General features: G+C 38.4%; 1 protein-coding gene across 4 annotated transcripts in view; it reads left to right on the forward strand.

The window, feature by feature from the left end:
- LOC137658682 (major facilitator superfamily domain-containing protein 6-like) overlaps positions 1-15,741 on the forward strand; it is a 115,553-nt gene that overhangs the window by 53,922 nt on the left and 45,890 nt on the right. For all 4 annotated transcript variants that reach the window (XM_068393659.1, XM_068393658.1, XM_068393660.1 and 1 more), the window contains exon 7: positions 2,838-3,041. In XM_068393659.1, the coding sequence (XP_068249760.1) occupies positions 2,838-3,041 (204 nt within the window). The remainder of the gene's footprint in view (positions 1-2,837; positions 3,042-15,741) is intronic.

The following is a 15,741-nucleotide window of genomic DNA, read 5'->3' on the forward strand; positions in this document are numbered from 1 at the left end:
ATATATATATATATATATATATATATACATATATATATATATATGTATATATGTATATACATATATATATATATGTATATGTATATATATATATATATATATATATATATATATACATATATATATATATATATATATATATATATATATATATATATAAATATATATATATATATATATATATATATATATATATATATATATATATTATGAGTAGTGAATTACATAAATTCCCAAGCTCCCAAACTTACCTGCTTTATATTACATAATCTGATACAAAAGAGAATACCCCCGAGCTCTGAGAATGATACGCAACTTCCAGACGTTGATATATATGAGCACTGAATATCTAAAGGTCTCTTTACCTTACACTCAAAACAAAACTGGGTGATTACTTTACTTTTAACAGGAGCTATTTTTAAATCAACCTCTTACTTCCGTTCCAAGTCGGGAGCTACGAGCGAGTTACTGGATTAATTATTAGTGATTGAAATAATACTTCTTTACAGTTATTTATATTCCATAAAAATAACAATTCAACAGTAATACCAAAAATAAATCACTCAAAATATAATTATAGACTATACCTTAGACTTAAGACAAAATGACACTTCAAAAATTTTACAATCACTTGTTTCACAAGAAATCAATTTATGAAAATTTTTAGATTTGACAATTAATGAAAAAAGTTCACACTTAACACTTTAGAAAATAAATCATAATTAAACTTACATATACGTACCTATTACTCATACGTCCTTTGGGCTCACACAAGGTTACCGAACGGTTAAGCAAGAATAAATGCACTTAATTTTTTTATATTTATCACACAGGGCCGGTCCAAAAAAAAAAAAAATTTTACAATATAAACTGTACTCACAAATTCTCATCACTTCTTTTAAAATCAAAGATTACCAAATTTTTTAGCGAACACTATACACTATACACGTTTAAAGAAAACATTATTCACGTTTGTGAGGAAACTATAGCTGAAGTGGTGCTGATGAAAGGATTGGCGGAAGCACAATTCCTGTGGAATGTCAGGCTGGATCTCTGTCCTAAGCATGGGCAAGCCCTATACACATCATCCTAATTCATTCTGGAATTTTCCAGCCAATCATTCTCAAAGCGTGGGGCCAGAGACTGGGTGGGTTTTACGTCATCAATGTTGTCAACTTGGCAGTTTGAAGTATGGTGGTTATTTCGTCATCTGATAGGGGCAACTCTCTTGGCTAACTCCGACCAAGTCCTCTAATAACAATATAAAAAAAAAATAACTTTAGTCTAGAACTCCATGCAATTTCCAACCACGTGGAAACATGATGCAATCCCTGGTGTTTATACCTCCTGTGTGTCATACATACATTTCAAGAAGTTTACATAAGACTTCGTAACCAAACTATGTGAAATAAAGATTTTATTCTTTAAAATAACATAAATTTAAATATATGGATCTGAATGAAATATACCTAAATTAATAACAAAAGTCTTTTATAATTTACATACATTTACTTACTCCCACTTGAGTGGAACTCCCCTTACGAGCTGGCTATACATCTCTTAAATACACAAATGAAATACGAGAATAAAATAATCTACTCACATGTTAGACCAGCTTCATAAGAATATATATATATATATATATATATATATATATATATATATATATATATATACATATATATATATATATATATATATATATATATATATATGTATGTATATATGTAAATATATATATATATATATATATATATATATATATATATATATATATATATATATATATATGTATATGTATATATGTAAATATATATATATATATATATATATATATATATATATATGTATATATATACATATATATATATATATATATATATATATATATATATATATATATATATTTATATACATAGAGTAAGAAAGGTTAAATGGGTGAGAATTATAGAAAGGACGATGTGGTGGAGTTGCAAAATAGCCTAATCGGTGCTTTGGAGTGAGTTCGACCACATGCAGAGCTAAAAGTATAGAACAATTTGGAAGTCGTTGAAAAGCAAAGATATGAATTAATGATGTTGCAAGACTATTGAAAGAGAATCTTTAGCAACAAGAAAGTGTGAATGTATAATTAGAGATGAATGGTGCTATATGTGTATACGATAGTGAGTGATTAGTATATATGAATATTTTTATTTTGTATACTTTACATACTTCTCACTTGAGTACAATGCTTTTATCATTTATTGCAATTCTTACACAATTTCACCTTTAGCTGGTACTTTGGTAGCGGCACATGAGTCTACATTTTCTTTTAATTCATGATTTACTTTTCTTTTAAATGTAAAGGAATACTGATTAGTGTATTTTGTTCATATAAATGAAACCGAGTCCATTGAACTGAGTATTACATGGTTTCCAAATTTTAACTAACAACTGATTGTAGAACATTATTTTTTTTTTTGTTTGTTATGTTATGTAGTGTCTTTACCTCTGTCCTCTATAAAACTGGCATTTAATGCTGCAAAATATTTCATTTGGTCTTTTTATTAATAGGTATTTGTTTATATATAACTTTTATCTTTCTTCTAAATGGAGCAATGACCTAAAACATGGTTTAAAGGTTACATGATCACTTAGGATAATTTAGGTTTTTCTTGTTGTGCCCTAAAATGATCCTTACAAGTAATAAAATGTGGTTTTGTGGATCAAAGATTTTTATATGCGACAAAAAATCAGGTGAAGAAGTAAAATCGTTGAAGTTACTATTGTCACTAACAATAAATTATTTAACATCATAGATTACAGATTAATAATATAGCTTTCTTCCTCTACAGGAATGTTTCAAGGCTACTTCGAAACATTTATGTACTTATTCCTATTTGACCTTGGAGGCAGCACAGAACTTCTTGGCCTCACAGTAACAGTTGGGGCACCTTTTGAATTTGTTATGACCCTCGTCACTTGTAATTTGGCCAAGTCGTTTGGATATGGACCCTTTATAACGCTTGGTGTACTGTTACATGCTGTACACCATTTTGGTAAGTAACAATATCTTTAAAGAACACCAACTTTGTCACCAATCTTATGCTCAAAACCAAATATATCATCGAATATATTAGTTCAAATATTTGCAGCTAAGGATATTGTTTCAGAACAGAAGCAGTATCATTAAATTAAAGATAAAGTATGTAGCAATGAAAAACATGATTAAGAATACTAACTACATTAAATTTCTATAGCTTAGTATAGTCAAGCCAATACCTCCATGTTGAGTGGATTTATCGTACTGTATATATTTGAAAACAGTAAAACGACAAATATGAGCATCGGCGTCACTTCATACGTAGAATTGATATGTTTCAGGCTTCAAGGAGTAGAAGTTGATCTAGTAACCCAAGTGAAATGAGTGTTCGATAACGGATAACCAAAGAATAGTACTTTAGAATATGCCTATCAACTCTCAGGTTTACAGTATAGACAGCCTACGAGTGGCAAAGGGCAAGTCCTTAAGCTTCTTAGAAATATCCTTGAAACCCACCCTATATACATGTGATAAAACCCAAGACATTCTCCATCCAAGCCTACACCCAGGAAGTACCAGTAATTGCCTGCTGATGACTCCGTGGGTGGACCTAGAAGCCACCCGACAACATCCCTCTCCCCTCTAGCTAACAAAGACAGTTGGGTTGCAGACAATACTGAAATGTACTGGGGCTGTTAGTGGGGCTCAAATCTTGACCCAGACAATGCGAACCAGAGGTGTTTTCAATAGGCTTCCAGAAATTACAGGTATAAGTAGCAAAGAGACGTGGTGATGCACAAGTTATAATTATAATGGACTTTTTTTTTTTGGTGAGAGAACAATTTCCTCTATGAGAAAATAATTGAGGACATGATATTTTACTATTGACGTAAAATTTTCTGCTCACCTGTGATAGAACTATAGAGGTTTTTAAAACATCTAGCTGCAACTGAGGCATGGAACAAAAGTTTAAGGGGTTAGGTAGCCAGATAGAGGAAAGGGAATTGGGAAAAATAAGAGTTGAAGTAAAGGACTAAAACGAAGGTACAACTGTAGGCAAAAGGAACTATGACCTTTTAGATTGTTAGTGAGGCTTGAACTGACTGATATAGCAAGATTCTCTAGTGCAATTTTAAATATTAAGGAATAATATTATCCTATACATGTCTTTTTGCATTGGAGCAATAAGCAGGTTGAATATATTCGGGAACCAGATGCACTAAAATTTCTCTAACATTGAGTGTATTGCTATACCTACATAACTCACGACATACCAATGAAACTACAGCTAGAAGATTTTGTCAATAAAGCTTTAGGAAGATATCAAGAGCAAGCAGGTTAGTGGTAAATGATAACACATGGGATAATAATAAATTTCTTTTATGTAGATGAGATAATAATGGAGTGATAGAGACTTTCTAAGCATGTTCTTTGCACCAACCCTGGGAGAATATTGTGTGATAGTATCAGCTGAGTGTCTATGCCTGGTGTAAGAATTGGATAAATCTGGTCTCTTTGGGTTAGATTCATGAGACAGTAGGTGTGGAAGCTAGAGGTAGAATTTCTAAGGCTACTTTTCCATGCGTACACACACCCATATATATATATATATATATATATATATATATATATATATATATATATATATATATATATATATATATATATTGTAAGGACAGTGAGACAAGCGTCACCAAGATCAACTGATGCTTTATTCAAATGTGCGTGGGAGTATATTACAAGGTGCGGACGGAAAGGTAGGATGGCTCTGGTGCCAAATCAGATGGAATTGCCCGCCAAAATATATGTGTTTTCTTACACTTACAAATATACGAATCATGAGTTAACAGAAACATGTAATGAAATAATACATATGTCAAAATGTAGCTCTGATAGAGCGGAATACATATACATGGGAAACCACGGTGTGGCAAAGGAGAATTCAAATAAATAAACAGTTTGTTGATTTTCTGGACGACGAAGGACAGTGGTGTCCTTACAAGTACTCCCCCCAACAAAACATCGGGCGGCGTAGAGGGCTGATGATCAATCTTCGTATCTTTTCGGGCGTCGGAGGGTTCCTCTTGTTTTTGAACGGAAGGGCGCTCCGGCAGTCGGCGTAAGGATCTCTTCCTCTTGTCGTCGTTTGATGATTTTTCTTTCGTTGGGCGCCTTGTTTTGAGGTGGCACTCTGGATCTGCCAGGTCCGGCGGAGGCGGTGTCGCTTCCTTCGAGAAACGCTGGTTTCACGCGGTCTATTGAGACCCAGTCCTCTTGGCCATGGACGTCGAGAAGGAAGGCTTTCGTTGTCTTCTTAATTACCCGGTAGGGGCCTCGATAAGGTCTAGTTAGTGGTTGTCGATGAGCGTCGACGCGGACGAAAACGTACCCGCAGTCATCTAGGTTTTTTGGCTTGAAGTGCTTGGTTCTGTCCTGGTAAGTTTTGAGACATGGCCTGAACTTCCTGGCGATGTCCCTTAGGTGATCCAGCTGCGTGTCGTCGGTTGATGAGGGAAAGAATTCACCAGGAACTGCAAGCGCCTCCCCGTAAACCTTTTCGGCGGGCGAAGGTTTGCCGGCTGCGCGAGGGGCGGTGCGAAGGCCGAGGAGTACCCAATGAAGTCGTGATATCCAGTCCCCGTCGGTGCAGTTCGCCATCAAGAACGCCTTGAGGGCGCGGTGAGTTCTTTCGACCATGCCGTTTGCCGCGGGGTTGTATGCCGGGGTGATGTGGAGCGTCGTCCCCATCAGGTTCGCCAAAGCGAGCCATATTTCTGAGAGGAAAGCGGGGCCTCTGTGTGTCGTGATGTCGTCAGGAACGCCAAACCTGCTCACCCAGCTTGACAGGAGGGCTTCGGCACATGCTTGAGTCGTAGCTTCGGTCATCGGCGATGCCTCCAACCACCTCGTGGAGCGATCGATGATTGTAAGCAGGTAGCGAGCAGATCCAGAAGGGGGCAATGGTCCCACGACGTCGATGTGTATGTGACCGAAACGTCTTTTTGGCTGGGGGAAATCGCCTTCCCCCGATTCGGTGTGACGGCTGACTTTGCTTGACTGGCAGTTGATGCATGACTTCGCCCATTCTCGGGCGTCCTTTTTTATCCCTGGCCAGACGAACTTTTCAGACAGAAGGCGAGCGGTGGTGCGTCCTGAGGGGTGTGAAAGTCCATGGATGATATCAAATATTTTCCTTCTGCAGGAGGCTGGTATCCAGGGACGTGGGCGGCCGGTGCTGGTGTCGCAAAGAATAGTTACTCCTGCTGGTCCGAGGGGAATCGCACTTATCTTGAGCGCGGATGGCCCCGTCAGGTGATCCTGTGCTTCTCGGTCGGTGCGTTGTTCGGTTGCGAGATTGGCGTAGTCGATTCCCACGTGGATTGCGTCAATTTCAATCCTTGAAAGGGCGTCCGCGACTCGGTTTTTCTTTCCTGGGACGTAACGTATGGTGCACCCGAATTCCGCGATTGTTGTGAGATGACGTTGTTGTCGGGAGGACCATACGTCTGTCGATTTCGTGAAAGCGTGTTTGAGGGGTTGATGGTCCGTCGCGATTGTGAAGGGAGTGCCCTCCAAGATGTGCCTGGAGTGGAGGACGGCGAGGTAGACGGTGAGGAGTTCCTTATCGAAGGTGCTGTATCTTGTTTCGGCGGGTTTCAATTTCTTGCTGAAGAATGCCAGCGGTCGAGGAGAACCATCGACGAGTTGCTCCAGCACAGCCCCACAGGTGACGTTGCTGGCGTTGGTCGTTAGTCGCAGGGGCGCGTTGTCGTCGAAATGAGCCAGGGTGGTGGCATTCGCGAGGGCACCCTTCGTCCGGGCTAATGCCTGTTTGTGGGGCAAACCCCACTCAAGTTTTTTCGCTTTTCCTTTCAGGACCTTGTCGAGGGCTGACAGGGTTTGTGGGATGAAGCGCCTGTAGTAATCGACCATCCCCAGGAACTCCTGAAGTTGGCGGATGGTCGTAGGTATCGGGAATTTTCTGACTGCGTCGACCTTGGTTGTCATGGGTTTTACCCCGCACGAGGATACGCGGTGACCAAGGAAATCCACTCCTTCCTCACCGAACGTGCATTTGTCGAAACGTACGACCAGGCTGTTCTCCTGTAGGCGTTTGAGGACGGTGCGGACGTTCCTCCGGTGTTCCTCCTTGGTTTTCGAGAATATCAGGATGTCGTCGATGTAGCAGACGCAGAAAGGTAGGTCACCCAGAATGCTATCCATTAGTCGTTGGAAGGTCGCACCGGCGTTGCGTAGACCAAGGGTTGAGTATGCGAAGGTGTAGGATCCAAACGGCGTTACAATGGCAGTTTTCGGGATGTCTTCCGGAAATACGGGGACCTGGAAGTAAGACTTGAGGAGGTCCATCTTGGTAAAATACTTCGCGCCGTGCAACGCGTTCGTTAGGTCCTGCATGTTGGGCATCGGGTAGTGATCGGGCGTTGTGATGAGGTTGAGGCGCCTGTAGTCGCCGCAAGGTCTCCAGGACCCGTCCGGTCTTTTTACCATGTGTAGGGGCGATGCCCAGTGGCTCGATGCTTTCTTACAGATACCCATGCGTTCCATGTCCTCGAAGGCGCGTTTGGCATCCTTCAGTTTCTGGGCGGGAGGCGGCGGAATTTGGTGTGAGTAGGAGGTCCTGTCGTTGTGATGTGGTGGTAGATCCCGTGCTTGGACGGGGAGCCTGGCGAGTGTCGGAGCTCGGGCTTGAAAACCTCGGGAAATTCTCGTAGGAGGTCGGTGTAGGGGTGCGTCATTACGGCGGATACGGACATTGTTGCAGGGCGCGGGACTGGCAGGTTCCCGTGTCGATGAGACGTTTGTTAGCGACATCGACGAGGAGTCCGTGGTGGACAAGGAAATCCGCACTGAGGAGGGGCCGATTGACGTCAGCGATGGCGAAGGGCCAAGAAAACGAACGGCCCATGATAGATATCTTGAGGATCCTAATCCCATAGCACCGTATGAGAGATCCGTTGGCGGTGATGAGTGAGGGAGCGATTTTGTCGGGACCACGGTCTAGGTCGGACTTGGAAGGTGGGAACGTTGACTGCATTGCGCCGGTGTCTACCATGAGTCTACGGCTGGAAATGGTATCGAGGATATAGAAACCACTCTTGTTTTGGTTAACTGCGGCTGCGATGGTGGCAGGTGGATGCTTCTGGCGTCATCTTCTAGGGAAACTGCATGGTGCTCTACATTTCTTGGCGTCGCTGCCGAACTGTTGGTGGTAGAAGCACCATGCTGGGTTAGGTCGTGTTGTTTGCGGCGGTTTCTTTCTTGATAGAACGTTGATCTCGTCGTCCTCAGGGGCCGTTGCCGAGGAGTCTGTGGAAGAGCAGCTGCTGAAGGAGGAGAACGAAGGCGGTGCTGACGATGATGCTCCAAGGCGAGATGCTTTGGAGGCCTCGTGGAGCTTCTGAGCCTTTGACAGGAGTTCGTTCATCGGGAGCGTGTCGGCGTCTGTCAATTGGGCCCTTATGTCCTGTGGTAGGTGTCGAAGAAAGATCTCGCAAGATAAGCAAATCTCACGTCGTCGGCCGTTGCTGTCTGTTTCGGGGAGCATAAGCAGGCCGGATAACTCGTCCCACGCCTCGACAGGAGAGGTGTCACCCATGGGCTTGCCGGCGAGGTCCAGGACTTTCTGTGCCCTTGCTGAGACGGAGAGGGAGTAGATACCGATGAGTTTCGTCCTCAGGTCTTCGTATGAAACTTGGCCGGCCTGGGCGTAGAGCCATGGGGAAATCTTGTCGAATACCTCTTCAGGTATGGAGGTGAGAACGATGTCAGCCTTGGCGCAGGAGTCGCTGAGTCTAGTGACGCGGAAGAGTATGTCTGCTCTCAGGAACCAGGAAGCGGTGTTGTGTTGAGAAAAGGGCGGCAGTTTGACTTTGGGCGTGGAGGCAAGGCCGTTGGGTGCGATGGGCGTGTTGCTTCCTGCATCGTGGCCAGACGACGAGTCGGCGAAGAGTTGGGAAGTTGATATGTCGGTTAAGCTCATCCTACTGCCTTACATGCACCGAAGTGTGGGAGAACCAAAGTCAGGCTCACGACTAAGGTAACGGAGTCTAGAGAAGGTAGCACGGCCGTAATAAGTCCGTTAATGGCAAAGCCAAACCGCTGATGCTACTTTCAACTCCGGGGTCACCATTTGTAAGGACAGTGAGACAAGCGTCACCAAGATCAACTGATGCTTTATTCAAATGTGCGTGGGAGTATATTACAAGGTGCGGACGGAAAGGTAGGATGGCATTGGCGCCAAATCAGATTGAATTGCCAGCCAAAATATATGTGTTTTCTTACACTTACAAATATACGAATTATGAGTTAACAGAAACATGTAATGAAATAATACATATGTCAAAATGTAGCTCTGATAGAACGGAGTACATATACATGGGAAACAACGGTGTGGCGAAAGGAGAATTCAAATAAATAAACAGTTTGTTTATTTTCTGGACGACGAAGGGAGTGGTGTCCTTACAATATATATATATATATGTATATATATATATATATATATATATATATATATATATATATATATATATATATATATATATATATATATATATATATATATGTGTGTGTGTGCGTGTGTGTGTGTGTGTTTGTGTGTATGTGTGTATGATCCCATTAGCATTAAATTAGTTGAGTTTTTCATCTCAAATCTCCCGCTAAATATGGAAAGTGTAGATGTCTGCAGTTTTAAGCAGGATTACAAATATTGGCCAGTTTTCCTATAACGTAAAAGTAGTTTTCAAAATAACCCTTCCTCCATGACAGTGCACAGATTGCTTGACAATGCATCTAAATATCAGTTTGTCTAAATCATATTTTTATCATCCTGGTGAATGGTTCATATTTGGTCTGATTGTTAAAAATACATTATAAATCTTAATTTCAAATGAACAACTACTTTTGAAATAAAGCTCAGGCTACTTCCACTTAATGTTAAAAATTTGGCCTCATATAGATACATGAATCCCAAATTCTGATATTTAGATCTCGCTGACAGCTTGTGTTCACAAATCCTTGAGGAATAGGTCTACCAGTTTCTCCAATATAAATCTGAACACAAACAAGTCATGGTAAACACCAAAACCTGCTCCTTTCATAATCAAATATACAAAATTAGAGAACTGGAAATGGCTTCAAGATAATGGAATATAAATGGACTGTCATTTCCCAGGTGCTTGGAGACTTTGCATGATTTTGTAGTTAAAGTAAATGAATGTTTTTATAGGAACCCCTCTGCTATACCTTTCCTTTATTGCTTTATATGCTGCGAATAGAAACTGATTCATATGTTGTTAAATTTTCTAATATCCGTTTTTCCATACACTCTGAGACCCAGATCAGAACCAATCATAATCAATATGGAGACATAAAAAACATTGATTATTCATTATTTTATACATGAACATACATACCTCCCTCACCCACAAATGTGTGCGTGTGGATGTTTGCATATGTTTCTTAATTACAATTAATGGAATGATATGTTTCTTTAGTACAATCAATGGAATCATATGTTTCTTTAGTACAATCAATGGAATCATGATATGTTTCTTTAGTAAAATCAATGGAATCATAATATGTTTCTTTAGTAAAATCAATGGAATCATGATAGGTTTCCTTAGTACAATCGATGGAATCATAATATGTTTCTTTTGTAGAATCATTGGAATCATAATATGTTTTTTTAGTACAATCAATGGAATCATAATATGTATCTTTTGTACAACCAATGGAATCATAACATGTTTCTTTAGTACAATCAATGAAGTCATAATATGTTTCTTTAGTACAAATATTGGAATCATAATATACCCAGCCAAGGCCGATCCCAAGCCTGGGTGAATGGGGAGGGTTGAGCATGGGGCTAACACCCCCACCTCGGAAAACCTTTATTGATATGGAAACTCACGATAGGATTGAACTGGACGAATATAACGTTGACGACTCCTCGAGAGAAACTGGACCCCTCAAATGGAAGACTCCCCTAAAGATTGGTACATGGAACGTTAGCAGTTTATACAGAGCAGGATACGCTACAAGTCTGATGGAATAATTGAGTAAATATGATTTGGATATTGCAGTATTATAGGAGGTAAGGTGGACTGAATATGAAAAAGGCTCAATTGATAAACAATGTATACTGTATAGTGGACGACAAGATGGAAGACATGAACAAGGAGTTGGTTTCTTTTTAACAGAAAAAGTCAGGAAGTCTCTTATTAGTTTTCATCCCATAAATGAAAGACTAGTGACAATTAGAATTAATTGTAAATGGTTTAGAGTGACAGTTATTGGAAGCTATACCCCTACAGAAGACAGTAAAGACCAAGATAAAGATCTGTTCTACGAAAAATTACAAGAAGTCCTTGATGATATCCCAAAACAGGATATGATAGTGCTTGCTGGAGAATTCAATGCAATGGGTGGCAGAGAGACAGACGCATATGCACTTGCCATAGGAAGAGAAAGCCTATATGAACATTCAAATGACAACGGAACACGACTGGTTTCCTTTGCGATCACCAACAACCTAATAAGTGGTGGAAGTCGCTTCCCCCACAAAGATATCGGTAAGCATATATTGAAGTCACCTGACAGTAGAACCTTCAACCAAATTGACCATGTACTTTTCAGCAGAAAACACCGCAGGTCACTACAAGACGTCAGAAGTCTATGAGGAGCAGACTGTGACACTGATCATTATTTAGTAAGGGCAAAAATTAAAGAAAAACTGTGTGCAAGAAAATCAGGACAAGTAGAAAAAAGAAATAGGTATGATGTAGAAAAGCTGAAAGAAGTGGCAGTAAAGGACAATTTTCAAATGAAGCTCACTAACCGATTTCAAATGCTAGAGATGTTAGACGATGATGCAGACGCTGAAAATTTAAATACAAAATGGCAAGCAATTGAAGAAACAGTTAAGGAGGCAGCAGAGGATGAAGTTGGCTACATACAAGGAAGAAGAAATGCCCACTGGTATGATAATGAATGCAGAAAGGTGGCGGAGAGGAGGAAACAAGTTAGAGCCAGGGTATTACAAGCCCCATGAGATGAAGGCTGGAGAGAGGAATTCCGACGGGAAAACAGAAATGTAAATAGAGTTTTTGTTTCCACTAGAGTGGAAACAAATAAGGCAATTAAAAATTTAAAAAATAATAAAAGCCCAGGTAATGATAACATCCCAGCAGAAGCTTTGGAAATCTGGGGGTGAAGTGATAAAAAAAAAACTTCATGATCTGATGGTGACAATTTGGAATGAAGAAATCACTCTAGATCAGTGGGGGGAAGGAATCTTTATCCGGATACATAAGAAGGGAGACGTATTAATCTGCAGTAATTATCGAGGTATTTGTTTACTACCTACAGCACATAAGATATTTACAATAATTATATACCATAGACTTACCACCTATGCAGAAAGTATAATCGGAGAATATCAGCGTGGTTTCCGAGCTGGGTGGTCTACCATTGACCAAATATTTTCCCTCAGACAAGTCATAAAAAAATACTGGGAATATGATAAACAACAAACCCACTTATTCATAGACTTCAAACAGGCATATGACAGCATACACCGAACATCAATGTGGAATATATTGAGAGAATTCGGAATACCCTCAAAACTCATAAGGGTAAGGAAAGCCTGTTATAAAAATACCCTATGCTCAGTTAGATGCGGCTCAAGATATACTACCACTTTTCAAGTGAAAAGCGGCCTAAAACAAGGATGCATCCTTTCCCCCCATCTCTTCAACCTGGTAATGGAAAAGGTAGCAAGAAGCATAACTGACAGGCACGAAGGGGTCACTTTTAATAACGTAAGTGTCAACTGCTTAGGCTATGCTGATGACATAGATATCATAGTGGTCAACCTCAGCTCCACCTAACAAATCAGTTCAAAACAATGGCTTGCCAGGAGGGAATAGAGATAAACGAAGGCAAAACTAAAATCATGTAAGTAGCAAGAACACTGCAATTACAAGGAAATGTAGATCTTGCAGGCATCAGAATTGAGACAGTAGAATCCTTTAAATATCTGGGTACTATTATGTCGCAGAATGCTGGAATGGCTGAAGAAGTTACAGCAAAGATTGGAGCAACCAACAAATGTTATTTCAGCCTTACAGACCTTTTTAAACAACGATCAATCTCCCGTAAAACAAAATTGAGAATATATAACACAGTTATCAGACCAGTTTTGATATATGGATGCGAGACATGGTCTCTAACAAAAACATTAGAGAAAAAATTTGAAATTTTTGAGAATGGGATTCTGAGAAGAATAGAGGGGCCCTTCTACGACCAAGAAATAAATGGATGGAGAAGACGACATAATAGAGAAATAGGAAATAGTGCAAACCAACCAAATATATATGATGTAATTAGATCAAGAAGACTCCAATGGGCACGACACATGGCTCGTATCGATGAGGATAGAGCTCCAAAGAGGATATTCTTGGCTGAAGTTGTTGGAAGAAGACCTGTAAGACGGCCAAGAAAAGATTGGAGAAGATGCTTGGAGGAGGATGTAAGAATCTCTGGGGGAAACCCAAATGAAAGGCTCCATATGGCACAGGATAGAGAAGAGTGGATAATCCTGTCACGAGCGGTCATGGGTCAAAATTTGGCCTAAGTACCACCGGAATCTAAAATGTTTCTTTAGTAAAAACAATGGAATCATCATATGTTTCTTTAGTACAGTCAATGGAATCATGATATGTTTCCTTAGTATTGTTCCCTGTCTGGTCTTCAGCTGCTGATTCTCATCTTAATTTCTTAGACAGAAACTTACGGTCTATTAAATTTCTTATTCCTGATCTAGATATTAATCTCTGGAACCGTCGTTCAGTTAGTTCATTATGCATGTTGCATAAGAATTTTCATAACTCTGACCATCCTTTACATTCAGATCTCCCTGGACAATTCTATTATGTTCGTAATACTAGGCAGGCAGTTAATTCTAATAGCCAGGCCTTCTCCACCATGAGGCTCAATACTACACAGTACTCTCAAAGTTTTATTCCAGCTGTTACCAAGTTTTGGAATGATCTTCCTAATCGGGTAGTTGAATCAGTAGAACTTCCAAAGTTCAAAGTTGGAGCAAATGCTTTTTTGTTGACCAGGCGGACATGAAACTTTTTATAGTTACACATGACATATTTGCTTTTGACGTTGTTAATAGTTTATGTATGACATATCTGTTGTGACGTTGTTACATTTTTTAGAATGATTTATTGTTAATTTGTTTTCTGCACTTAATGATTTCCTTATTTCCTTTCCTCACTGGGCTATTTTTCCCTATTGGAGCCCCTGGGATTATAGCATCTTGCTTTTCCAACTAGGGTTGTAGCTTGGATAGTAATAATAATAATAATAATAATAATAATAATAATAATAATAGTAATAATAATAGTACAATCAATGGAATCATAATATGTTCCTTTAGTACAATGAATGGAATCATGATATGTTTCTTTAGTACAACCAATGGAATCGAAATATGTTTATTCAGTAAAATCAATGGAATTATAATGTTTTTTAGTACAATGGAATCATATTATGTTTCTTTTGTAGAGTCAATGGAATCATATTATGTTTCTTTTGTAGAGTCAATGGAATCATATTTCTTTAGTACAATCAATGTAATCATAATATGTTTCTTTATTACAATCAATGGAATCCTAATATATTTCTTTATTACAATCAATGGAATCATAATATGTTTCTTTAGTACAATCAATGGAATGACAATATGTTTCTTTTGTACAAACAATGGAATCATAATATGTTTCTTTAGTACAATCAATGGAATCATAATATATTTCTTTAGTACAATCAATAATATTTTTCTTTATTATTTCTTTATTACAATCAATGGAATTATGATATGTTTCTTTAGTACAATCAATGAAATCATATATTTTTTAGTACAAACAATGGAATCATAATATATTTCTTTAGTACAATCAATGAAATCATAATATATTTCTTGAGAACAATCAATGGAATCATGATATATATTTTAAGTACAATCAATGGGATCATAATATATTTCTTTAGTACAAACAATGGAATCATAATATATTTCTTTAGTACAATCAATGAAATTTTAACATATTTCTTTAGTACAATCAATGGAATCATAATATATTTTTTTAGTAAAATCAATGGAATCATAATATATTTCTTTAGTACAATCAATGGAATCGTAATATATTTTTTTAGTACAATCAATGGAATCATAATATATTTCTTTAGTACAGCTCAACGGAATCATAATATATTTCTTTAGTACAATCAATGGAATCATAATATATTTCTTTAGTACAATCAATGGAATCATAATGTCTCTTTGGTACAATCAATAGAATTATAAATCATAATATGTTTCTTTAGTACCATCAATAGAATCCTAATGTTTCTTTGGCACAATCAATGTAATGATAATGTGTTTCTTTAGTACAATCAAAGGAATCATAATATATTTCGTCATTACAAACAATAAATCATAGTATATTTCTTTAGTAGTATTAATGGAATCTTAATATTCAAAAACCGTCAACCTATTTACACTGGTTGAGGACAAGTGTCTCTCTTATTAACTCCTACAATCAAAGTAGAAAATATAGATAAAACATTAGTTCAAAATTCCCAAAATATCAAAGAACAGGTTACAGTTATAATGAAAAATCCAA

Source organism: Palaemon carinicauda, chromosome 19 (genome assembly GCF_036898095.1).
Source record: "Palaemon carinicauda isolate YSFRI2023 chromosome 19, ASM3689809v2, whole genome shotgun sequence".
NCBI classification, from domain to species: Eukaryota; Metazoa; Arthropoda; class Malacostraca; order Decapoda; family Palaemonidae; genus Palaemon; species Palaemon carinicauda.